The sequence below is a fragment of the Taurulus bubalis genome (genome assembly GCF_910589615.1).
Source record: "Taurulus bubalis genome assembly, chromosome: 2".
Classification (NCBI taxonomy): Eukaryota; Metazoa; Chordata; class Actinopteri; order Perciformes; family Cottidae; genus Taurulus; species Taurulus bubalis.
This window is the reverse complement of record NC_136590.1, coordinates 26,167,745-26,194,707: the sequence shown is the minus strand read 5'-3', so window position 1 is coordinate 26,194,707 and position 26,963 is coordinate 26,167,745. Positions and strand designations below refer to the sequence as shown.

The 26,963-nt window shown below is 41.8% G+C and overlaps 1 protein-coding gene across 1 annotated transcript; it reads left to right on the top strand.

Annotated features, from left to right (window-relative positions):
* Positions 1-672: 672 nt before the first annotated feature.
* On the top strand, positions 673-25,841 carry rars1 (arginyl-tRNA synthetase 1). The gene is made up of 15 exons (XM_079214197.1): positions 673-776; positions 2,033-2,167; positions 2,960-3,151; positions 3,479-3,587; positions 5,316-5,416; positions 5,977-6,098; positions 7,739-7,859; positions 8,655-8,784; positions 8,892-8,996; positions 10,237-10,415; positions 11,283-11,392; positions 13,094-13,199; positions 19,775-19,947; positions 22,952-23,199; positions 25,522-25,841. Exons 1-15 carry the CDS (start codon positions 732-734, stop codon positions 25,629-25,631), a joined length of 1,986 nt encoding a protein of 661 aa, XP_079070323.1. The 5' UTR covers positions 673-731; the 3' UTR covers positions 25,632-25,841.
* Positions 25,842-26,963: the final 1,122 nt, after the last annotated feature.

Sequence of the window (26,963 nt, the reverse complement as noted above, 5' to 3'; positions counted from 1 at the left end):
AACAATGAGAAACATAATTCATGGAGATCTTATTAGTGATTACAGATTAAATGTTGTCTCTAGCCACTAGATTATTTAGTAAAATAAAATATATAGTGGCTAGAGACAACATTTTATCACTAATAATATCTCCATGTATTGTGTTTCTCAAACAGACATTACTGCTTGTTTGATTATATTAAAAGTAAACTACTACAAGTTACAAAATCCTACTTATTATCAGCCAACTTATACTTCTTTATATAGACGTTTAATCCAATGGTTCCCAACGTAAGGATCAGGCCTCTCCAAAGGGTCACAAGGTCAATCTAAGGGGTCCTGATTGTTTTTGTAAGGTGTCACATGCCCCCAAAAAGTTAGGAAAATATTGCTACAGGTTTAATATGTTTTAAATGTGGGGTGTTTTATAAGCTTATCATTTCTTTATTTTAAATGAAACCATAGCTGTCATGTATTTAGTGCAGCAAAAAGTCAAATATTTACCTATGAAGTAAGTGTAGCCTAGTGGACTGCAGTCATAACGTTCAGTTGGTGCACATACAGCGTCCATGAGGTGGCGCTGTCCTCTTTTTACGATGTTTAACCAGGAGACACGAAGAAGCAGAAGATGACCTGTACCGGAAGTAGATTTCAAAGTTTGCGAACTTCTTCCTCACAGCCCGGTCTGTTTCATCAGCCACGAGATCCCACATAAAGCTGACAGAAGAGTTTATCTCTTGTGTTTCAGGAAGATGGGAGACTCTGTAACCGAGTACACAGCCCGACTGCAGCGACAGGTAACCGGCCGGCCTGCGGGGAACGTAGCTCAAGTTAGCTAGCAGGCTAATTGTGTGTGTTTCTACAGAAGCCTACTGTGCCAAACGTCATTAAGAAAACTATCGATTTAATATTGTTCCGCGTGTCAGTCAAATAAACTACATGGCCGAAGGAAACAAAGACTGTCTACATAGTAGGCGGTTACCACTCTCGTATTCGGCTGACAATAATTTCACCAAACGCCGCTTATTTTATAAATAAATACACTTTTACATTTGGTTTTCCTGTCAAGTTATTTGTCGTGCGTTCAGAGACGCCACATCAGCGCAGTGGTGGCATGTGGCTGTCAAACTGGTTTCTATTGTCACAAAGTGGTGTCGTTTAGTTTCCTCGATGATCTTTCGAGTCTAATGAGATTAAAGAAAGCATTAAAATGAGCATATATTTAAATTAACTCTTGTGTGGGTGAATCCCTCTTCTATCCCTCGGACTATTTTTTTCACCCCCAGGACTATTTTTCGTATATTTTTTTTTTCACCCTTCTTCTTTTCTTTCTTCTTACCGGTCACTCCCCTGCACACTTCATATTTAAACACTCATGCCACTTAATATACACTTTAACTTAAACACACATGTCACTTTAACGTTATCTGTTTGTCTGAGCACATTTTTTAATTTACTGTGTATTGAATTTTTTTCAGATTTCTATTAAATTGAAGTTGAGTCATGAGTGATCATGACTCAGTCATCATAGTTCTGTGTTAAAGTGAAAAATTGATAAAAACTTCTTTTTTTTTTTTTTTTAAATGCGTCTAACAAAATCTATTTGTTTTCCGGATTGTGTGGGAAAGTTTAAAGTTCACATGACTTTCAGGAAGTCGTTTGGAGTCATTTGAATGTTTGTTGCTTTGTGTCCTGACAGTGAGGCAGCTTTTACTTTCATTGTGATCCTCAACTTGAGGTGCTATAAATCTCTTTACGGCCCAAGTTATTATCAGAGCTCCTCCTGGAGGCAGTGGTGGTTTTAATGTATTGAAACCCCAGCTTGGTGGCTAAATGTATAGATTCAGATGTTTATTCTTGAGGAATAATGATAATGATCATTTGGAAAGTGAAAATCACACCAAATCCCCAAAAATATGTGTCAAATCTGTGTGGTAAAATATGACTTTGAGACTGCATGTGAAGTCCAGTGGAGTAGATCCTGTTTTCTCTACAGGAACAAGCTCTTGCACCACAAGTTAACCATTTTGTTTCTTTCTTTTTTGTTTCACAGGAGCAGGAGATCCGGAGTCTCTCTGCAGAGATCGAGAGCCTGAAAAACCCACAGAAGCTGAATCCCTCCCAACAGCTTGATGAGCTGCGAGATGAAAACACCAAGCTGAAGTACCGCCTCAACATCCTCAAGAGGGTGAGTGACATAGCAGGAGTACAGCAGAGTACAGCAAGGGGTGCTCTGCCGAAAACGATGAGTAGGAGCTCCCTCCTGTGCTGCTGCCGGCTGCTCTGGCTTGGTGAAAGCTTCTGAAAAGATGGCCGAGCCGTTCAATTCAGTTTATTTTATATAGCCCAACATCACAAATACAAATTTGCCTCGGAGGGCTTTACAATCTGTACACATAACATCCCTGTCCCGGGACCTCACATCGGGTCAGGAAAATCTCCCCTAAATAAAGATAGTAAAAACCCTTTCACAGGGAAAAAGGGAAGAAACCTGAGGGAGAGCAACAGAGGAGGATCCCTCTCCCCGGATGGACAGAAGCAATAGATGTCATGTGGCCAGAATGAATAATGTAACGGAGTTACAGCACATTCAATGAATATGACAGAAATGAATCATATAATAAGAGGTAGGCATGGTCCATGATGCAGATAACTACGATCCATGAAGCAGAAGGAGGTAGAGAGGGGGGGGCATCAGCAGGGCGCCGATCTAATTTTTCGTCTGTTTGTTAGTTCAGCCGTACAAAAGTCGGTGACGTGTAACTGAATATTTATGATCATTTACGTTAAACTCTGAAAAAACCTAAACCTCTGAAACAATTGTTAAATGTCTCAGCTGTCTGAGCACGCTCGTTCCTACAGGTGCCATCTTGCCAAAATACGATTATGTCGCACATCATCCAAATCCTCTCCTGCGTTTCCTCCTCCTCCTCCTCATTATGTTAATGTTAGTGAAGCTGGGGTGCTGTGTGTCCTCCAGAGCCTGCAGGAGGGGAGGACGGCCGACTGCGGCAAATCCATGACCAACATAAACCAGCGGCTCCAGGAGATTTTCGGCGAGGCCATCCGGGCCGCTTTCCCCGAGCTGGACGACCCTCCGCTGTCCGTCGGGCCCAACCAGCAGGCTAAGTTTGGGGACTACCAGTGCAACAGTGCCATGGCCTTGGCTCAGGTCAGTCTGCCAAGTCCATCTGTGAATCGCAGGAAGTTACTCTTTCACGGCGGCTGAATGAAAGTTGTGTTGTCGATCCTCAAACTGTGTAAATGTCTTGAATTATTGAAATTTGTTTAGTACTAAGTAACTGCTCAACCAGCACTGCCACTGTAGGTTTCATCCAACACATCAGATTTAGAAGTTAAAACACACACACACACACACACACGCTGTTTAGCTCTCAGATCTGCAGAAAAAGTTGCTTTTGTGGGATATTAGTACTTTTTGTGTCGGTTCATTGAACACATTTTAAGCCAAACCGCCTCTGACTTTGTTGCGTTGCAGATGCTGAAGGCACAGGGAGTGAAACTCAACCCGAGGGAAATAGCAGAGAAGATCATCCAGAGTCTTCCAGAAAACGACCTCATCCAGAAAACCGAAATCTCAGGACCAGGTACTAAAACGTCTGGCTGTGATTCTGCTTATTGACTTTTCTCAGATGTGTGCAAAATTTTGGACAAAGCATCAGAGAGCTATTTCCGCACAGGGTTTCCGAAAGATTAGTGTTTTTATTAAACAACAATAAAAACATTACTAAACAAAAGTATAACAAAACGTTGATTACTTGTGGATCATCATTCATTCAATTCCCCGTGGGAAATAGATGGTATTTTAAATGAATAGTACGTAAAATGACAGTGTAGCTTTGAGAAATGTTTGTGAATGAATTTAGGGCTGCAACAACGAATCAATTAAAATCGATTATCAAAAGAGTTGGCAACGAATTTCATTATCAAGTGGCGACTATTACGCCATTCAATAAGTCGTGGAGAAGAAAAAAAAGAGCGACGCAGAGCAACTGGCCTGCCAGCGTTTCTGAGATTGGAGTGAGACACGGAGAAAACCTGAGGTCGTAATCTTAGCAATAAAACATATTTGATGTGACATGTCGAGTCTTGGCCAATCAGCGTTTAACTTGTTTTTAAGCTAGTCAGCTTGCTATCACGCTAGCTAACGTGTTTGGGTTGTGTATTGTCGTTAAAGTTGCTTTATGTTCCGTTACAGTTCAGTCTTGCTTGTAAAAAACGTAAAGTGATGAAACATGCCGTAACCCCCCGGTCTGGTTCAGTTTACATGGTCACACTTTAACGTTAAAGCGGCACACTGGCGGATCTGGCTGCAGGTTTTTTATTTTTACACGTAGTTGGGCTTAGCCAACAACGTGATGTTGTGGTCATAAGCAGCCCAGATATTGATAAGATGATGTGAATGAAATAGTTTAAGGAAGAGGATGCTCTATATGTAGCGCAGCTTGATGCAGGGCTGAGATGAAGTGGAGCTCGGCCTGAAGCTGGAGGTCAAAACAGACGTGAGAGGAGCAGTACAGCTTCCCACTGTCCCAATATTTCATAAACATTGATAAAGCAGGGTATGCTAAATGCAGCCTCTGCTCCACGGAGATCAATTACAGTAAAAAGGGCTCACATTTGGCAGATGTAAAGCATACACGTGTATGTTTTTTGTGTTAGTCCATTTTTATTTTATTTTTTTAATTAACAGCTCAAGGATGTTCAAGGAGCAACCTGTTGTGCTTTCTGAAGATATTTTGCACTGTTAGTTCTGTTTTTGAATAAAGGGTTGGAAATTATTGTTTTTTTTTAATATCCGATTCATTGATTAATCGATTATTAAAATAATCGTTAGTTGCAGCCCTAAATGAATTAAACATTTTGCAAATACTATTAACTTACCAATAATTTAGTAGCTTTGTTTGGATTTTAATAACAATATATGACAAACAGGAATCAACTTTACAAGATAGTCATTGTACTCATTTCAATGTGCTTTAACTGTGACATTTTTGAAAAAGAAGAATAACAATTTGTCTTGTTTTTTTAACAAAATCTTCGAATGTCAAAAAAATTGTTTTAAAGAAATATTTGAAAATGTAAATCTAACAGCTGAGCAGAAATTCACAACTTTGACAGCCTTTCAGCTTAAACCTCCAGGTATTCTAGATACACAAGCTGTTCCTTACTAGATTACAGGTATTAGTGGAACTACAATATTTAATTCAGTCTCTTCAGATAGTCAGTCAGAGGGTTGATGTCGGATGTCGGACTGGAGTCCTGACTCCGGCTTACGCTCTGGTTTTAGTCTCTGATGTCTTTTGTGTCTTCAGGGTTCATCAACATCCAACTGAAGAAACTGTTTGTGTCCAAACTGTTGAGCAACCTGCTGATCAACGGCGTGCAGCCGCCCCCATTGGACTCCAGGAAGCGGGTACCTCACACTCCCCCATGTAGCATGAAGCCAGATGCTGATCATTTTTTTTTTTTTATTGTCTCCACAGCAAGAGAAGTGAAGTCATTGACTGTAATGTGTCCCTTCAGCCTCTTGTGGTTGAAATGAGTATTACAATAACGAACATTTAGAAAAAATATCTTAAAAAACATCCCCCAAAACTTTATTTTTTCTTCATCTGTAGAAAAAGAAAGTGGAAAAATGGTCATGGTCAAAGGAGAGAAAACATGTTAAACGTTCAAGTCTCATGTATCATATACGTCATTATTATTTCACTAAATCTGTTTCCATTGCCCTTTTTTCAATCATTTCCATTTGGTTAGATGGAAACAAACTTATTTTCACAAGACTGGTGTGGGGTAGTCTTATCATAATAAATACAATTTAAGGCTATACATCATGTAAAAAATGCAAAAGAATAGTTGAACAAATAGACCCTAAAGGTTTGATCAGGTTTTATGTCTCAGAGATGATCTTTGTGTGTGTGTGTGTGTGTGTGTGTGTGTGTGTGTGTGTGTGTGTGTGTGTGTGTGTGTCAGGTCGTGGTGGATTTCTCTTCTCCCAACATTGCCAAAGAGATGCATGTGGGCCACCTGCGCTCCACCATCATAGGGGAAAGCACGAGTCGGCTGTTTGAGTTTCTGGGCTACGACGTCGTCAGGTCAGTTCAGTCGCTGTTCACGAAACACACACTGCGAAGCTCACCGTCCCGTACTCGCAGAAAATATAAAACAAGGGGTTACTTGTCTCACTGAAGGTCACATTAATATTCCAGTGAGGCGGCAGTGTTCATTACATTAAATGGAAGGACGTCTTTTCTACAAAAAACTACAGTTTTGTCCTGAGGGTTCCACCTGAGGAAAACTTGTGTTGTTACCTAAATCAATCCTCTATTCGGGGCCCATCTTTGCTTTCGTTTAAATGCTTATGTCGGCATATTGGAGGTCATTGTTTTGCAAGTCTCAAGTCAGTTTAAAGTCTTTGCACTCAAGTCCAAGGTAGGGATGGGTATGTTTTTTTTTTTTTTTTTTTGCTAAAACGATACTTTTAAAACGATACCGGTGCCTGAACCGATACTTTTTTATATTGCCAAGGCAATTTTTTTTCTTCAAATTGAACAATATGTTAACTGTTTAAAGTATACTATAAATAGAAAACACTTTACTTCAAACCTTTTAACTTCAAACTATAAACAATATATTAAAAAAAAACATCAGGTGGATTCTACAAACTCTGCTGCTTTACTGGACTACACGTCATCATTAATATCAACTGGGAGAGCTTTTCTGAACCAGACAGAGCTGCTCTTGAATTCACAAACACCAAATGATCCAAGGAACAAACACGTCCCCTAATATTCTCACTTTGTGTCGTGGCTTGGAGCGTTTCTCAGCCGGTGTTCTTGCCAGTCAGCTGCGGTTTCTCCGCTCTGACGTTGACTTCCATCAGCGAAACAGACGTTTATAGCAGGAAGTTTAGAGTTTATAGTTCAGGAGTCTTTTCTGCAGCTTTCTTGTCCAGATTCCAGTATTTAAAACAGACGTTTCCTCAGCGAGGTTTGGTGGAGGAAACGGAGCGTTTCTCTCCCGGAGTTCGGCTCTTCTTTACACGCAGTTGTTTTGTTGCATTTGCTGCGTTGTTCGAATCTTTTTTTGCAAAATACAACCACACTTTTGACCGTTTATTTTTCGGACTTTTCTCTGTTAAATGTTTGATGGCTAGCTAGCTATTGTAGCTATACTGCCAGGACGGACTCATCAGAGTAGTGTAAAAAAAAAAAAAGTCAGTTTCTGCTCAGGCGCTGAAAGGAAGCACTGAAATCTGCGTTGCGTTCCGGTCCGGTAGGTACCAGTCGTAATGGCACCGGTGCCATAGTGGCAACGGTTTTCGGTACCCAACCCTAGTCCCCAAGTCGATGAAACGCCATTTTGTGCTGCAGATAAATAACAAATTCAATCTACAAAAGTATTGAATACCTTTTTTAAAATGCGTTACTTGATTTTTTTTTTTTTTTTTTTTTTAAATCAAGTGCAACTGAACTGAATCATAAAAGTAGTGTAGACATTGTACTTTCAGAGCATATTGCACTGTAATCTAAACTCTTCATGTTTCTTTGTCTTGGTTGTATTTAACTCCTAATGTTGGAAAGATATCAACACTTTCTCTTTTTAAATTTGTAAGACTATCCTAATATTGTACGTTTCTGCATGTATTTATGTATTGCGTCAAAAGATGAATGTAAACAATCGATGGATAGGCTCTACAATTAGAGGTGCTCACCTACTTTATGGCCCTTCTCAGGTTGAACCACGTAGGGGACTGGGGGACCCAGTTCGGGATGCTGATCGCCCACCTGCAGGATAAATTCCCAGAATACCTGACGAGTTCCCCGCCCATCAGTGACCTTCAGGCCTTCTACAAAGTCAGTTATAACGCCACGTGTTTCCGTCTCCCTGCTTTCCACTGCTGCTCACCGTCTGAATCCTCAGGGAATCACAGGGTGGCAAAGTATCTGAAAAAGACACACAACTTAAACCTAATATGAGTGACGACATGATGCTTTGAAGTTGAAGTCATTGATTGATTAACGCAAATTAGCTTTAAGTTCCTTAAAGAACCACCGGATCTGAAAAGTAAATCAAATGTTGACGCGCCTGCATTCTCTCTACTGGCCAGCAGGGGGTGACTCCTCTGGTTGCAATAAAGTCTGATTGTATAGAAGTCTATAGAAGACCTTGTGTTTGACAGGTCGTTGCCATGGCTTTTTTCGTCCTCCAACTTGCAAAAAAATGAGATGACGACGGACAAAATGCCGAACTCAAGGCTTCAAAACCGTAGTGGCGGGTGACAAACCAGCGGGTGACATCACGGTGACCACGCCCACTTCTTATATGCAGCTTATGATTATTTGTGGATCTTACGGTATAAAACCAAAGTTCACAGGAGGGGTAATGGTTTAATGAATAATATACATTTTATTTATTTTCAAAATGTTAATGTCAATTACCTCAAAGTGAAAGTTAATGCAAGAGTATTCCGTGGAGCATTATGTGCCTGCAGTGCAGTACTTTGCATATGTGTGTATATTGCGTGAACACATTATGTATAAACGCAGAACATTATCTGCTTTTCTGCTCTTCACACCTCATTTACTTTTTACATCATCCACCCTGCTCTTTTCTGTCTTTTCCTTTCTTCCTCCGCTTCCCTCGATAAGGAGTCGAAGAAGCGTTTTGACGAGGAGGAGGACTTTAAGAAGCGAGCCTATCAGTGTGTGGTCAGACTGCAGAGCAAAGAGCCCAACTTCATCAAAGCCTGGAACTTCATCTGTGACGTTTCCAGGAGAGGTAGACTGCATTTGAAATCGTACTATAATAACATATTACATTGAATGAATAATCCTTGGTCTTTAAAAACAGTTCTCAAATTACGCTTATTGAATGTGTGTTTTTAGAGTTTCAGAAGGTTTACGACTGCCTGGACATCAAGCTTGTCGAGAGAGGAGAGTCGTACTACCAGGACATGATGGCAAACGTGGTGAAGGAGTTCGAGGAGAGAGGTCAGTGTACAGCAGGTCAATGAGGTGCCTCCTCAGTGTTCAAGTTGTGCCTTTTTTTTATATCCCCGAGTTATCAAAGGCTTTGCGCCAATAATACAAAAATCCTCAGCATTCCATGGGTACATCCCAAGTCTCTAAATTGCATCCCCATTTCCTTCACTTGCGTCCTTTCCTTGCGTCTTAGTCCCTCCCACCAGGGATGCATGGAGAGACGCAAGGAAACCATCGTCACGTGAAGCAACGTCGATTTCTGAGGACTGCGGCCGCTGATCACAGCTGGTCACATCTGATCAGCTGTCAGTCGGCTTTAACAGCTGACAGAGTTTGTGTCCGTAAACATGATCAGTTTAACAGTTGTTTTCTGGTCCGGACCGTTTTTAGCCAACATTCCAATAAAAATGCACTTCAAATATTGATAAAAATGATCGTATGTTTTCAGTTGATTTAATGGTGTTCAACTACTACTTATATTAATAAAGACAAAGTTATCATCACTGTCAGAGTGGAGATGTTTTCTCTGTCGTCTGTTACCTGTCCTGCATTGAGCGTTTAAAATAATTGTAACTCTAGCGATCAGTCTGCTCAGCTGCAGCGTCCAATCAAATAACAGATGAACGGAGAGGGGGCGTGTTCAGCGTTAAAACACTTCCTGGAAGCCTGCTCTCGGGGCTCCTTGATCATGGCTCCTCCGATTTCCCGCCTCGCTCCTCGGAGCAGAATAAAAGCTTTGGGACGGCAGTCAAGATGGCGACGCAGAACCGCTTCCAGTTCAATCGAGGAGCAAGGAAACGACAATTCAGAGACTTGGGATGCACCCCATGTGACGATGTTCTCTTTGAAATTATAGCCTGCTGTTTGTGGTGTGACCACCAGGGGGCAATATTGACTCGCACATCTTAAACAAACCTTCCTCAGATTGTCACTCTTTTTTGGGGATTGTCTACTTTTCCCCAGTTTACTCATTATCTCCTCTTTCTCATTTTTTTTTTTTTACCTCAAATTACACCCAAATTATTTATCTCTGTCTTTCTCTTCCTCTCTGTCTTTCTCTCTCTCGGTGTGTTTGTCTGTCTCTTTATCTCTTTCTCTCTCTCTTTCTTGTCTGTGTGTCTCTCTCTTTGTCTTTCGCTCTTTGTGTGTCTCTCTCTCTGTATCTCTTTCTCTCTCTCTCTAATGTTTGTGTGTGTACCCCTTCTCACCTATCCATCCATCATCCCTATATTTTTGTTTCTTTCCTCAGGCTTGTCAGAGCTGGACGAGGGTCGTAAGATCGTCTTCGTCCCCGGTCAGTCCATCCCCCTCACCATCGTCAAGTCGGACGGCGGGTACACCTACGACACGTCAGACCTCGCGGCGCTGCACCACCGACTCTTCGACGAGAAGGCCGACATGATCATCTACATCGTGGATAGTGGACAGGTGGGTAGAGAGAGATGAGCGGGCGTTCAGACAGAATAAAGTTTACAGTGTACAAATACAGAAGCTGCAATGAAAAGAAAAGAAAGAAACCTGGAAGGAAGAAGGTAAACAAAGGGGAACGGAAATACCAAAAGTTACACTCTAAAATATCTAATAGGGAGCAGAGGGACCTTTTTTGTTTCACAACAATGTCACTCCTGTTAGTTCTGACCTAAAAGTTTTATTGCACTACTTGTTCTTCAGGGCCGAAAGAGGAGACTATGTACTGTAAACTCAGATTTTTTGTGTTTGTCTTCGCAGTGATGGCATGAAAGACAAATTGTTGTTTAACACCCAAGTCCTAAAATCTATTTAAGCGCAGATTTGTTAGTTTTAAACTTCAACAACATCCAGACTACTAATTATCATTTTAATAAATCTCTCTAATCCTCATTTGGTGCTTCCTGCACAAGTCAAAAGCTAAAACCTTGATGTCATCGTCTCTGTCTCAGACTGCACGTTGGGCTTTAAAATGTGGGTCATGAAGGCCGACATCTTCAGCAGAGTAGGCCTGTCGCGATGATGTCATTAATGACTTATCCTCATAAGATAACACGTTGGAAACTTTACCACGGTGTCAGTTTCTTAAATGGGTTGGAAAAGGACATAAAAGGATGACTGACATCAAGCTTTCACTTATCCTGAGAATATGTCAACATCTATGCTATAGATTGCACTTATTTTTGTATGCACATCGATGGTCCGTCCTACTGACTTATGAGACCCTCTGACATTCCTATTGACCGGCAGCAGTGACATCAAAGTTTTCTCTTTTATCTGGAAAGTATAACATGACATGTATGTAATGTCACTGTTTTCTCCTTTCAGGCCACGCACTTCCAGGTGGTGTTTGCTGCAGCTCAGATGATTGGCTGGTACAACCCCAAGGTGACCCGGGTGGAGCATGCAGGCTTTGGAGTGGTGCTGGGGGAAGACAAGTGAGTTTAAATCTTTGTGATGTGTTTTTAAAAGGTTAGTTTCAATTCACAAAAGATAACACGACCAAACGAGCCGATCGAGGTGGTTAATGGTGTGACGGACCGTTCAAAATAAAGTGACTATCTACTGGCCGATATTCAGGAAAACATTGTTAATAACAACTTGTGGATGATAAAGGGTTAAATGTAGAGGCTCTGTCGCAGTAAAACGTCCGACTGTTGTTGACACTGAGAGCGTTAAAGGGCCACGTGTTGCAGCAGCAAACGGACTAATAATAGTTCAACAGGAATCCAAATTGCTGTCATCAGAGCGGCAACAACGAGCATCGCCTGTGAAGCCTGAGTCTTCTCCACCATCGCCACCCCTCTATAATCATCTGATGTCCTTCACCGTTTCTTTATCGCCGCAGCTCCGTGTTTTTATTGCATTTATTATCCGACATAAAAAAAGAGAATGCGACTGCATCGAAAAATAAAAACGCTACAGTCGGCGTTTAAAGTGGCGGTTCAAATGCAGGGATGCAAAGCTGTTATTACTCAGCATGTGAGGTGCAGGAGGGAACAGAAAAGTTCTGCAGAGGCGGACAACAGTAATTAAAAGTTGGACAATGGCAACAACAGCATGAGATCAACAATTGTGTAACTTTATCTCAATCCGTTTTGTGCCTATTTTTACACATGAGTTTTGCACTTCTGTCGTGTGTTTGTCTGGGGAACGAATCACACTGTTTGCGCGTGTTGTTTTCCCCAATATACTTTAGATGAAACCAAGCCCACTTCCGTATGAGGAGTCAAATATGAAAGCTACAGCAGCTTGGAAGGTAGCGATATGGAGCACTGAGCAAGAAAAGGACTTGTTCTTGTCGTCCTCCTTCCTCATCATCATCTTTTCCCTCCTCCATCTTTACCTTCACCTTCTTGTCGTCCTACTCGTTCTTGCCCTCCTTCTTCCTCATCTTCTTCCTCCTAATGTCTTCTCCCTCTAACTATTCGCTCCACTTCTTGTTCCAAGATCCGTTATCCCAAGCCCTGTACTTGCTGTGCTGTACATACTGTACATCCCTGTGTGTACAACCCATTCCCTTTTATAGTAAGCAGTGATTACTGTGTGGCTGACAGGGTGACCACGCTCTTTAATTTGAACACTATCTGTCACGAAGTTGTTTTTCCTAATCAATCGTCCAGATGAGAAGTGCCAAGCCCGGGCGGGAGGTTGGTGTTCCGCTTCGCAGAGGCCATAACTAAGTGCTGCTAAACGCCCCTCAGTAACCCGAGGGGGTGTAAATTGGCCCTGCAATGTCTGTGCCACTCCAAACTCCATTAGAAATTTATCATGCTGTTTTCGTAATTGCTCATCCAGACAATAAGGGCTTAAAGCAGCCGCGGGGGGAGCTGTAATAGCTGCAAGTAAACAGAGGGGAAAAAAGTGGGTTTATTACATTTTTGGCTCATGTTCTGCTCATAAAGCTCATCTGATTTGGTTGATCGTACGAAATGTAACGCCCCAAGGTGTCAGCAAGCAGAGGTAATTTGCTTGCCGACACCTTTTGTCGTGAATGCTGTTGGCGACAGAAAGTGAAACCTCAGTACCTGGAAACTCATCGTCTTTTATTTTCTCTCCAAGATTGTATGTTTTTGTGGTCTGTGCGGCGTCTCGAGTGACTCAACTGAACTTTTCTTCTTGTCGTCTTTCTCGCTCAGGAAGAAGTTTAAGACGCGATCTGGAGACACGGTGAGGCTGATGGACCTGCTGGAGGAGGGGCTTAAGAGGTCCATGGACAAACTGAAGGAGAAGGAGCGAGAGAAGGTGAGAACGCCATCGTGTCTTTAGCGACTGATGAAGAACGTTGAGGAGGAGAGAGACCTTTCTTCATCATTTTGATGTCCGAACGTGTCTCACCACTGATTTACAAAGAGTGAGAGGATTGTTTGGTATCATTATGTGAGGATATGAAACCAAAACTGCACACTTTTGAACGTCATAAAAAAGTGTCTCTCTGCTGTAGGACACATTTGCTGTCTCCTACTCCGAAAGGGAAAGGTGACAAAGAGCATTTTATTACCTCTATTGGTGTCTAGCCATCCAGACAGCTTTGGTTTTATTTGTCCAGGTGTTTAAAGATATTAGTGTCTGACATTTCTGCCTCCACCCCGAAACAATGGAGGTGAATTTCATTTGTGATACCCACAGAATTTCAATGGCATAAAATCAACACCTCTTTCCAGGAGTTCTTTGTTTACTGCTTTCTAACGAGGAAATAGTCGAGAGGAACGGGAGCAATTGAGTATGAAAGTTCATTCTTGACCTTGGGGCTTCTAGTCTGGCAGATCGATCGTAACGCAACCCACCTTTTGAGCAAATTCTATTTGTTGATGAAGGTTGTGAGATTCGGCTGAAAACTCTGGAAAAAGGCTAGTAAGTCAACCATGAGTAGGGAACCAAATATTGGCTTAACCATTTTATTAGCAATGGGCAGACAGTTAAAAGACATCAGATCGGTTAAAGAATAAAGGTGGTATTAAGATGAGGATAGCAGCAGTCTTAAGGTGGATCAGATCTACATACATTTTCATAGAAAAAGTAAAATGACCAGTTTGATTCCAGCTGGGACCTTTTGTTACATTTCATACGCTCTCGTTTCCTGTCTTTTCTGCACAAAAATTGCATTGGTCCAGAGTAGATGTCTTCAGAAATGTTTGCCATTAACTTTGGTGCAGACATTCGTGTTCCCAGGAGGATAAATACTACCGACTTTGGTGTTCCTCTAACTTTTCTTCATGCTCCACCAAAACGACGAATAAGAAAGGAAAAAAAAAATAAAGAACATTTTATAAATAAAAATAAAAGCAGTCAATGGTCGTAAATGTGGAGTGAGGTATGTTTTTATCTTGGCCTGAAACTCCCTGAAATACACACTGAAACTGAAAAGATTTAAATTGCAGGAACATTTACTTATTTTTTTGTTCTTTGGCTGGCAAAGAAAGTTGGAAGACAAATAAACAAAGAAATCTTATTTCTCCTCAGAATAAACAGTTACTATTGGAATACATCACATTATTTTAGCTTGTGTTACAATCGGTTTGTGTCCATGTTTTTTTTTTTTATCTCCAACGTTTAATCTTTGACAAGCAGCCGTTTGAGTAAAAAGGGATGCCTTGCAGTTAGCCGCTTGTTATTTTCGCTTACTCCCCGGATTCACCCTGAGTGACGAGGCTTATTTTTACTGTCTCTGCAGTAGACAAAATAATTCTTCTCGCCCTCATCCGGCACAAACCGAGCCAAACTCCTGATCAATGTTCCCTCTAATTTTTTTCAGCACTGAGCAAATTTTTTTTCTTTTTCTGAGCGCACATTTCAGCACTGTGAGCAATTCGCAACCACGCGATCTGCCGAAAATGACCACAAGCCTGCGTTAGCCATAGAGGATTCAAAGAGATGACAGCAAATGCATCAATATGTATACAAGGTTGATATTTATTCAATATCCTTTATAATGGCTGGACTTTGGGAACATTTTAATGATGGTGTTTTACCAGTCAGTTTAGTTGAACTTAAAGGATCTTTGTTGAACTTCAATAAGGGGAGGTTATGTCTGGTTCACTGGTTATGACTGATAATTATATATATATATATATATATATATATATATATATATATATATATATCTCAAAATAAAAGTATCAAAGGTGTTTAGTCATTTCTCAGCAGGTACAACATTTAAGTGGAACTTTATTGAAAAAAAAATGCTAATGCAGTGCTTAACAATAATTATAGGCCTATTAAATTGACATGGTGTCATTTTTCCTAAAGGTAGCCTATACAAACAATTTAATAACTTCATATTCTTCATATTTAAATATGTCTGAAAGTTTCATCCTACCTGTGTCAGTTTGGACTATTTCATCTAGCCACTCATGTTTGAACGTTAGGCAGACCTTTTTCTGGGGCGCCTGCTCTGCCTTTCTTTTCGCCATGGTAGCCTATAACTGCTGGAGCAGGGCCCGCCAAGAGGAGCCTAAACAGCGCGGCCCGAGCTCATGTGGCGCTCTGGGTGAGCTTCACTCCTGGCGCCTGGAGGAGGACAGCGGAGTTGGGGGGTGCTAACGGAGGCAGAGTGCTAGCAGAGGTACAGAGAGCGCATGTCGAGAAACGGGACGCTGATTGGCCAAGAAGACTCGACACGTCACAAGATCAAATATCTTATTGTGAAGATGGCTCACTCCTATCTCAGAAACACTGGCGCAAAAAAGATTTTTAACCCCTGGGAAAAAAATCGTTTGTGCGGTCTGAAAAATCTATTACGCGGCCACTTCGACTGGCCTGCGCGGCCGCGCACGCGCGCAGCTTAAAGGGAACACTGCTCCTGATCTTTCTGATCACATTCAGAGACTAACGCGTCTGAAATCTATGAAACGATGCCACCAGGTTTTTTTTCTTTTCTTTCCCTTCTCATCTGCTGAGCTCTGAGGACGGCTCGACTGCATATGGTCTCTCTTGAACACAAAACTCTCTTTTATTCTCATCAGCCTCCTCTTCTCGTGAGCTGGAACCTCCTAACGTCTGCTGCCTCACTGAGGCTTTGCCAGATTTGTTTGTTTTAGTTCAAGAGGAAAAACTTCTAACAAATATTTCTCATTGGAGTGATCATCACCTGATTAGCCAGTAATGCTGAAGCATAACATATTAGATAACACTTAAAAAATAATCACACCTTGCTGTGACTGTCTTCAGGGGGGCTTGAGAACCACTGCTTTAAGTGTTTGTGTCGATGTCGTCGACACCACCCCGAAGCTGTAAATCTATAGGGAAACACTGAAGAGTAAATGAAGATGACAAGGATTCAGGTCCGCCTAGAAAAAAAGCACTTTCAGGATAATTATTTATTTGAAATGATGCAGCTGTAAGGTCTAACTCTAACCCAAATCATAGCACAATATGTGAACATTCTCTCTTGACTTTGATCAAGTGCAGCAGAACAAAGTTAGAAAGGGTTTAGTACTGAGAAAATTCAGACGAGGTCTCCAACATTTGCATTGGGGCACATTTGCGCACATCTGTGACATTTGAATTTCATGTACCAAACCATATATGTCACTGGTATATTACTTATGGTGTTCAATACATCTAAATCCAGCAGTTTTGGGCATACAACAAGCTATGATTTACAGTTTTATATAGCAATCGCTCAGTCTGCCCCCCCCCCCCCCAGGGGGGATTGAAGCTGGGAAACGCACATTTAAAATTAGTCATGATGTTACAAGAACCACAATCCAAGTATTCCTTCTGGTCTGTCGCGGCAGGAGGAAAGTACCAGTAGTCCTTTGATTTTTCTGGAGATTTAGTAAGTAGAGAGGAAACTCTATTATTATACAGCTATTATTTTTGATTAGTCTGTCAATTAGTTTGATCAATGCTTAATTGTTGAAAATATGAAGAAGTGCCCTTCACAAGTTCCCAAAACCTCAAACTGATGTCTTCAAATGTCCCGTGTTGTCCAAAGCCCAAAGACATACATTCTTTAATGATGTAAAATGGGGAAAAAGCAGAACATCTTCAGGGAAAGACGCTGCAAAAAGAGAAGGATTTTATGATTATGTTTTGTGTAATTGCTTAAACAATTAATCAACATTTCCATAATTGTTGATTAGCTTAAGGGAGACAAATGTTTTTTCACCACTGAAATGAACATCCTGAGCAAACTGACTAAAATTAAACTAAACAATACTATTTTTTGTGAGTGAGGAGCAGTTACCGATTATCTAATATAACTGGAGTTACATACAAGTAACCTCATCTTAAGTAAGCTAAATGCTAACATGCTCACAATTAACAATGTGAACATGCATGATGTTTAGCCGGTCATGTCCCCTCTGGTCGTTTGTTAGCATGCTCACATTTGCTAATTGAGAAAATAAACAGACATCTGATGGGAGTATCATTAGTTTAGCAGGTATTTCATTCAAAACTAAATTATTGAACTAACAAACATGTTGACCTGATGATGGCGCTGGATAAAAAAGAAAGATCAAGCGATTGCCACATTCATTAGGATTCATCTCTGACATATAGCTCATGAAACCATAACAAACCCGTGGTAGAGTCTGAGGTTTCATCACGATCATTTCCTCTGCAGCTTTTTCTTCCGTCCAGCGAGGGTTTGATAAGTACTCATTGTATTTTCCCAGCAGCGCCCCGAATCACAAATGACCCAGCTGGGATCTCTCTGCCTACCACACACGTTCTTTGTCACTGTCCCCTGGTGCAGCTGGACCTCGTTAAAAGAAGTGTGTTTGTAGTTTAGGACTTTCGTTCACCGCCCTGACCGTGTAGATTTTTTTTTCTAGCTTTATCGGTTCCCACAAGCCCTTTCCTTTATCCCAAGGCTATCGTTAGCTGCTGTTTTCCCTTTACTTCACTCGGCAAACCCTCGCTTCTCTGTTCATTTGACTGTATGTTTGCAACTACTGACGTTGAGGGGTTTGTATCGGAAATTAAACCTGCTGAGGGATTAGAAAAAAAGAAACAGAACCTGACCTGGTTAAGTATTATGTGAAATACTTGGCGCACTGTAAACAGTCACTGACTTCCAGTTGAACTGCAATGTTTTTTAATGCTTGTAGGTTGTGGGAAACCGGTGGCAACAAAGTTTCCCTGCAGGCCCTTCTGGCCGGGTGCTCCGCTGTCTGTCTGGGTTGGTGCCTGCGTCTCCCATCTGCTAACTCCCCCTCATTAAAAGCAACCCCGGCCCCGGCCTCCATGAACCTCGGCCCGTGCCGCTAGCGCTGCTGCGAATAGTTGTTCTCTCCGCTTGTGTTGTTTAATATCTGCTCTGTTCTTCTGTTTTATAATTTACTCATGTCTGATTTTCTTTCTTCTTCTTAAATACTTTTGTATCCTGTTATGTTCTGTGCTTTCCTGTCTTGTCCTGTTTCACCCTGTCCGGCTGTGTCCTACTGTTCCCTGACCTCTTTGGTCCTGTCCTGCTACCACGAGCCACTGGAGCCCGAACCGTAGCTGTAGCGATTTGTCGATTTTATTAATAAATCAGCTATTGCACAATTAGTGGATTATCAAACTATTATTATTCATCACACTAAATTAACATATGGGGCCCTATCTTGCACCCGACCCAACTGCCGTTGCTCGTGTCAAGACGCCGTAGTTGTAATCTTCACACCCGGTGCCCACGTTATGAAGCAGATGCACCGGCACCCAGCTGTGCAGCCGCACTCTCTTGAAGACACGAGGCTCTCCCACCGTGTTGATGCGACACGGGTTTCGTCATATTTTGAATTTGACTGAATTTCTCTTCTCCCCTGTAGGAAATCTGTCAGTCTGACTTCTCGTATTTTGTCGCGGTCCGAATTGATCCAGCTAAGAATGAGAGCAGTTTGTTTGTTTCCAATTGAAACCGTTTAATTCAACTGTTTTCACAAGAAGACCCGAACCAACAATAAACGTACATCTACTAACCATAGTTTAGATTAATTTGGTCCTTTTCAACTTGTACAACTAAAATAAACCGATACAAATTAATGAAAACAATAATAAATCATGATTTTTGAAACTATAGCAAATGTATACTGACCATTACATTCATTATATTTTCTCGTTAATAGAATACACTGAAATATATGTATATTATTTCACCCCCAAAAGTCCCAAACTAAACTAATTTTCCACGGTAGTGTTTATACCTCCAGTTTGATTTTGTGTTTTTTTATTAGGTAGTCTTATTTTTTAAATATTACCAGTGTTTGTCCGCAGGGGAAAAATAGTCCTCATTAAAGCAATATTTCCTCCCGTTTGAATTATTGTTAAAAATGACACCACAAATTTGTGTTTCATCCCGTTCTTTTCTGTTCTTTCACATCTTCTGCTGTTGTGTCACGTCCGCCCCTTAACTGTCCCGTTTATTCAAGTTCTTTAATATATAATAATAATATGCCATGTTGTGACCTGTCCCTCTATATCTCGTCAACTCCCGTCCTCTCCTCTGTCTCTTGTGCTCTGCTCGACAGAAAGTTTCAGTTTTCCAGTCGAGTCCCCGTCATGGAACTTTGTGCATAAATTCCTCCTCACCCCGTTCCTTCCCTGTGGTATCAGACACGTCACACACGGATTCAAGGGAAGGCGATGACTTAATAAGTCAATTTAATCTTTGTCCTCGGGCTACTAAAATAGATTAATCATTCGGATAAAATTCAACTCGCTGGTTTTTTACTGTTCGAAACATAAGGTGGCGTACTGCCTGCAGTAATTATAAGATGATAAAAGCGAGTTATCTGAATATTTAAAGCTTAAGGATTATTGGAGTGTGGGGGTCAGAGAGTCTCTAAGTCGCCTGTTTTATTAAGTATAACTTTGCTTTGCTGAAACAGGTCCTGACCCCAGAGGAGCTGACCAAAGCCCAGCAGTCTGTCGCTTTCGGCTGCATCAAGTACTCCGACCTCTCCCACAACCGCATCAACGACTACGTCTTCTCGTTCGACAAGATGCTGGACGACCGGGGCAACACTGCAGCGTACCTGCTCTACGCTTTCACTCGGATCAGGTGACGTATCGCTCCATTGTTCACCGCCTGACTGGAGTTTGCATTACTGAAAACATTCAGCTTTGCCACCAGATGTTTTTTGTTTTTTTTAAGCTAACATTCAATTTGGATTTAACCTTCAATATAAAAACAATGAATCATGGCAGCAGCAAAAACTAACATACATGCAGTGTTGGGGGTAACGAGTTACAAAGTAACGGATTACAGTAGCGTAATTACTTTTATAGGTAACGAAGTAAAGTAACGCATTACACTCAAAATATTGGTAACTACACTACTTTACTAGACCTCAGGAACGCGCGTTCCTGCGTTACTCAAGCCATTTGTACTAGTCCAAAAAGTTCTCTTTTAGCGGCACGCGAGTCACACGACACTTCCTGCATGAACAATCTATCACAGAACTCCCATCTGAGTGATTTGAGTGACGTAGCTGCTGGTGCGTAGGAGGAGGGAAGCGGGGAATGCATGAGACGGAGACGGAGTGCCCGGATCCAACTGGGAGGTTCTCTCCACGTTCCCTAGGATTAAGGATATTGCAAAGCAATACAACACTCCAATACCATCAAGTGCACCTGTCTGTAATGACGTGGAGCTTCTAATGAGGACCAGACACGTCTAGTATGAACGGAATCACTCTACTGGTGAACTGCAGTATTACAACTGTTAAAGCATTGAGAACGCGCTCTTGCACCAGACATGTATATATTTTCCACACGTAACATCAACATTAGTTAGCGTCAACAAGCACGTATCACTGTACTTTCTGCCTTCAAAGTAAAAGCACTTCCTGTTTACATGCTGTTCACAATAAGAGTAAATCATGTAATAAAACAAGTTACAACACTGTCAAAAGGCTTTCAGCCTGGGCAGTATTGTTCTGACCCCAAGGAGGAACAGGCTGTCAGATAAAAGATTCAAGAGACTTTTACTCATGCGATACAATCGCTATTTTAAAGAATAGAGAAAAATGATAAACTTCATAGGATATAGTGCACTTTCTGTTTATTTAGGCAAAGATGAAGTGGATTTTCTGTTTATTTAATTGCATTTTCTGTTTCTATTTTATGGGAAAAAGTGCCATTAATTTTTCTTAAACCACTACAATGATTCCTATAACAAGCTGGTTTTGTTCTTAGGAGTCGGCACCCATTTGGTTTAGTGGGGTCTCATGTTTCCAAAAGCCTGTTTTCAATGTGTTATGCTGTTTGACCTGAACGTCCCCACCGTACACAGCCTCTTGTATCCTGTTGTTTGTGGATTTTAAAGTGAGGCATATTTCTTTGGTCAGACAGTGTGAACAGGGTTAATGTTCGTTCAAGTTAATGGCTGAGTTTTATATGCCATTTTGTTTTACATGTTTACAATGACAATACATGTGGAAAGGCTAAGAGATGCCCTTTATTGAAAATAAAGTGATGAAAGGGCCATGATGTTTGTCCATGTATCTTTGCGGTTAATTTGGACATTTGCTTAAAAAAAAAAAAAGTAAAGTAACTAGTAGTGAAGTTACTTTTCAAATGCAGTAACTAGTAAAGTAATCTAGTTACAATTTTCAGAAGTAACTAGTTACTTTTTCTGAGTAACTACCCCAACACTGCATACATGGTACGGGAGTATCGTTACACTTCCATTTTTTTTTTTTGCTGTTGTATCGATCAGCTCTGATGTTTTAGGTAGGTGGTTAAAACAAGGATTTAATTGGTTCACACACATGTTCAACCTGTCCGCCGTGTAAGCGAGCTTGACTGCTCACTCTGCGACGCTGAAAGAATCTCCAAAGTTAAATTGAGTTCCTCTGACACGTCTCTCTCTCTCTTGTCGGTGTCCTCTCCTCCACTCTGCCCTGTCGGAGAACCTCCTACTGGTCCCTGTGTACTTTCATTACCCGTATCAGATCAGCCTTGCTGGCCCCTTGTGGGAGCTTGCGCCAAAGGGATTAGTCTTTGGGGTCCTTTCCAGTCAGCGAGACCCAATTTCTCCTCTCCCCTTATCCCCTGTATCGAGTGGCTGTTTCCCGGCTGCAGAGTGCCGCGTTGATGCCCTTCCTCTCCCGCTTCCCCTTTTTTTTTTTCGCGAGTCTCGCCAGAGAGGATTTGATGTTCCTGCATTTAGTCAATAGAGCGCTCGCTGGTGGCAAGGAGGGACCCTGCCCCCACTGTGGGTGTTCAAGTGTCAGAGGAGACGAGAAAGACAGAAATGCAGACAGAACTTAGAACGTCCAAACGGAAGGGGGAAAAAAAGAACAAAATGGCAGCCACTTTTAGTCACATGGTCAGAGGCTGCAGTAAATATAGACACTTTGGCTGCAAGTCATTATTTCAGTTATCGATAATCTGAGTTTCCCCAATATAAGGAAAAAGTGAAGGCATGACTATGTAAGCTTTGCTTGGAATTTGGTGATTTTGTGAAAATGGAGAAAATATTCTAAACGTTTTTAGATTTTATTGAGGTGTTTCTTCCAAAAGTTACCTTAAAATAAAGTATGTAATTATATATTAGTCCTTCTCCATGTATGTATATGAAGTATAAACTCTATTCCTTCCTTTTAGACAAATTGCAGAGAGCAGCATTATTTCGACGAGCGTCAGTTACTCACATTTGAGAAGCAACGATTTGTCAAAGAAGTTCATTAAATCAGCTCAACTCGAGGCATTTACTGCTTTTAAGAGATGAAAAGTCATTTAGTTTTTTTTTCTTTTGTGTAATACCAGCACACTCGCAATAAAATCACAGGCGAACTTTTAACTCACTTGTTAAACCAAACTTTCCCACTTTTTGGCGGTACTTTCATTTCCAATATAATTTTACTTTAAATTCTGTAATTGCTTACCTGCAAACACACAATATTTAAACAACCGCTTTTGTACCGCATTAAACATATTGCAAAGATGTCGTCTATGTTAAGATATGGAAGAAAAAAAAAGTCAAACTCAGGTTTGCTCCATTCTGATTTTGTGACATTTATTCATGTGCGGTGTATTGATCTATTGTTTGCTTCCCGTAGGTCCATCGCTCGCCTGGCCAACATTGACGAGGCCACGCTGAGGAAAGCAGCGGAGACCTCGGAGGTCCTCCTGGACCACGAGAAGGAGTGGAAGCTGGGGAAGTGCATCCTCCGTTTCCCCGAGATCCTGCAGAAGATCCTGGACGACCTGCTGCTCCACACGCTCTGCGACTACCTGTACGAGCTCGCCACCACCTTCACAGAGTTCTACGACAGCTGCTACTGCGTGGAGAAGGACCGGCAGACGGGTACGTGCAAAGAGAACGCCCACGAGCGAGTGTTCATCAGCACGCATTTGTCAGCACTCTGCTCACGATGGGAGTCTGCAAATTAACGGGAGGTTCCGCTGTGAGAGGGATTTCACTGAAAGCGGTCTGAACACTGTTAGTCCTCCACTTCTTCCTGTTAGAACTTCATCCCTGTGGTGCACTGAAGTGCTACAACCTCAAGTTCAGAGCTGCCTAATTAATAGGGGTGGGGGAAAAAAATCGATTCAGCATAGTCTCGTGATAGTTTGCTTAGCGATATAGTATCGATACACGGAAGCCAAGTATCAATCTTTTTTTTTATGTAATCAATTATGGGAGGCATCGGAGAAAGAAATGAGAAATGCGCCGTCCGCGTGTAAATCAAACGTCTGGACTTCCTGTCACTCGTAGCGGTGCCGCTGCACAGCTGATGCACGGTGTACAGGACAACATGCGCGACACAGCGCTGGTCAAAGACGTTAACTCAAGCATAAATCAAAGTGGCTGCTGGTGCTCTCGTAGCGCCGGAAGCGGCCGGTGTTACGGATTAACAGGTGGGCGGCCGTGTTAACTGGTGACTTCCGGTCGAAAGTCGCCAGTTAACACGGCCGCCTGTTAATCTGTAACACCGGCATCCCGCCGCAGTTCCTGGAGAAGTAATATTATGAACCCAGACACGGCGGCGTTTGATACTCCGACGTCTTTGGGATTTCCACAACAAGTATGAAGCAGATAGTAGTTATTTTCATGGTGGACGGCAGAAATGGAAACTCTTTGCGCGGAGATAAACCACAGAGATAAGCCCCGCCCCCTCTCTGGCGCGTCCAGCTCGAATGATGCGACTATACAGACTAACACAAGCAGTTCAGTTTGTCAGGTGCAACATTTATAAAAGTGTTGGTCAGTTTGTCTGCTTGACAATCACATTTTGCTGCAATAAAAATGATTGACGTGAGATGAACAGACTGAAAACATTATCTTCTTAGATACAATATGTTGACAACGTTTTCCTTTGGGGACAATTTGCGGTGAAAAAAAGGGAATAAAATCGCAATACTCAATATATCGCAGAATCGTGATAGTATCGAATCGGGACCCAAGTATCGTGATAAAATCGAATCGTGGGACCTCTGGTGATTCCCACCCCTACTAATTATGTCTCATTGTTCTCAGTGGCAGTAACCCCAGCTGGAGCTTATTATGCATCATTTAGCTTTGTTAGAAGTTTGGAGTTTTTGTCACTCGGTTGAGTTTGACGGATTGACATACTGTTTCAAAGGGTTTCATTTGAAAAATATATACAATAAAAAGAGAACAAAAGTAGTTTTAACTTACTCACAAAGGCCACTTAGGAACTACCGTAAGACGTAATGTGAAATTACGGCCTCTGACACTGAAAGTTTAAACTGAAAACCTAAAAGTAAAAAAGATTGTGAATGAGATAAAATATTCTCACTTGATTGATCACAAGTAAGAGCAGCTACAGACTAATACGTTCCTGTAAAGTTTCCAAAACGTACGTTTATTTTTTTTTAATAGAAGCGACGCTTTATCTCTTTCAAAGCGTCTTTCTCTTCGGCTTCCCTTCAGCACAAGCAGCTCTGAGTCATCGTCCTACACATGGATGCGCCTGTTTGGGGAAATTACAAAGCAATTTTGCCGTCTGATTATTGACGTTTGCGCCCCCTTTTTAAACAACCCGTGTAATTCAACCCCGCTGCTCATTACGGACTTAATTTATATCGGATTTTCCGCTCCGTGTTGCGATGTAGCCTGATGGGGGCGACGCTCATGGATGTTGCGTGTGGATGCAGATGTCCGGGTCATTGATTTTCCATTTGATGCCGCCACAGCATCATTAAACGTGCCCTCTAACCTTTTGTTGTTTATTGTTTTGACTCTCTCTCGCTCTCTCTCTCTCTGTCTGTGTGTGTGTGTGCCATCCCTCCACTCTATCTGGCTTCCCAGTGTGTCTAATTATTCATCGCTTCTCTTCATCTATTGTTTTTTTAGTTATTTTTTCTCATCACCTAACAAATCTTTCCATTTAATATTTATCTACGCCAAATTCAATCTTGCAATGTCAGCCCGATAACTGAATAAGAATTTAATGTTGATTTTTGCCTCGTGTTGCGTGTCATAATGAAAGGAGTCGCGAGATGATGTACAGGCGGGTTTTTGTTGTTGTTATTGAAACAATTCATGGACTGATGAAACATGTCGAGAGGCCCCAACTGCACGCTCATTTGTTACAAAGGGTCGCAAACCAAGAGGTTTGGAAACCATTGGTTCAACCTGTGACATGTCTGTTTCTCTCCCCAGGTGAGGTAGTGAAGGTCAACATGTGGAGGATGCTGCTCTGTGAAGCCACAGCGTCCATCATGGCCAAATGCTTCGACATCCTGGGTATCAACCCCGTCGGGAGGATGTGATGTCACGGGAGCAGGAGGGAGAAGTGACGACACGGCGACGATCAGCAAACGGTCTCTTTCTCTCGTGTCGCAGCCCAAAACAAACTCACTGAACTTTAAGAATGAATTTCAACAAAGTTATTGGATCCACCCTGGGAGGAGAAATCACTTATGTTCAGTTCAATAATTCATGTAAAGTTTCTTTTTTTTAATTAAAGAACCCCCATTAAAGAATCACCCATTTTGTTGTCAATTATTTTCTATTTGTAGATTTCTCTGTTTAAATACTTCCAAAACGGCCGACGCAGATCTGCGTTTTGACAGTGTTTACGGTTTTTAAATATTCATATCTCCGCCCCTCATCTGTGTGTTCTCACATGCCCGTCACAGGAGCTGACACTCTGTTGAGTCTGTGTCGAGCTCCGCCTTTCACCGTGATTTGTCAATTCAGGTGTGCGTCGTCATTTATTTTTTTTATTTTTTTTGTGAAACTACCCAATGAACACTCAGGAAATCCCTAAAGACCCACCTACGCTGCAAAAAAACACTGGCTTTCACTCCGATAGACAGCTAAATCAGCTAAAAACAAGTGTCTTCTTGCAGTGTACTGCAGAACAACACTTGCCGCAGACACTTGCACGGCACCTCCGCTCCGCTTTTCAGTTTTACTCTGCTGCCCCACTGACCAATCACAGCGAATGTTAATGGTCACGCCGGGCCACTGACCAATCATACATCCACGCCATTTCGCAGGCGCTGCACGTCAAAGAATACACCCAGCTTGTCAAACTAAAGATCTGATTTGTTGAAGTCCATGACAATCAACCACAACATCCACTCCCTGTGTACTTTAATCTGCAAAGGCCTGCTTCAACTGCTTTGCTTCCATAGAGACACAGGAGAAAAAAAATCTGATTGGATGAAACTATCTTTCAAAGTTGCACTGCAGTGGAAGCAGTGCTGCAGTCACTGCTTCCACTGCAGTGCAGAGCAACAGAGGAAGACCGGAGCTGTGCAATGAGAAAATAAGCTAATAGGGAAACATAATTATAATACATGTAGTGTATTTGTGAAAAACAATTAAATTATAAAATAGCTATAACTTTGTGATTCTGTTTAGGCCAGCAGAGAAGGCTTAGCAGGCCCTGACGGCCCACCACTGGTGTGCCCCTATGTGCGCGTGTGTATGTCACTTTAGATACAGAGATGACGAGCAACAGCGCCACTGTTGTTGGTCATTTTTACCACCACAAAAAGAACAGACATATCTGCGCGTTCGGCTGCGTATTTCCTCTGTTGATTGTACTATTTTGTACTATTGTACTATTTTGGTGATTAGGATCTTGTCTGCCT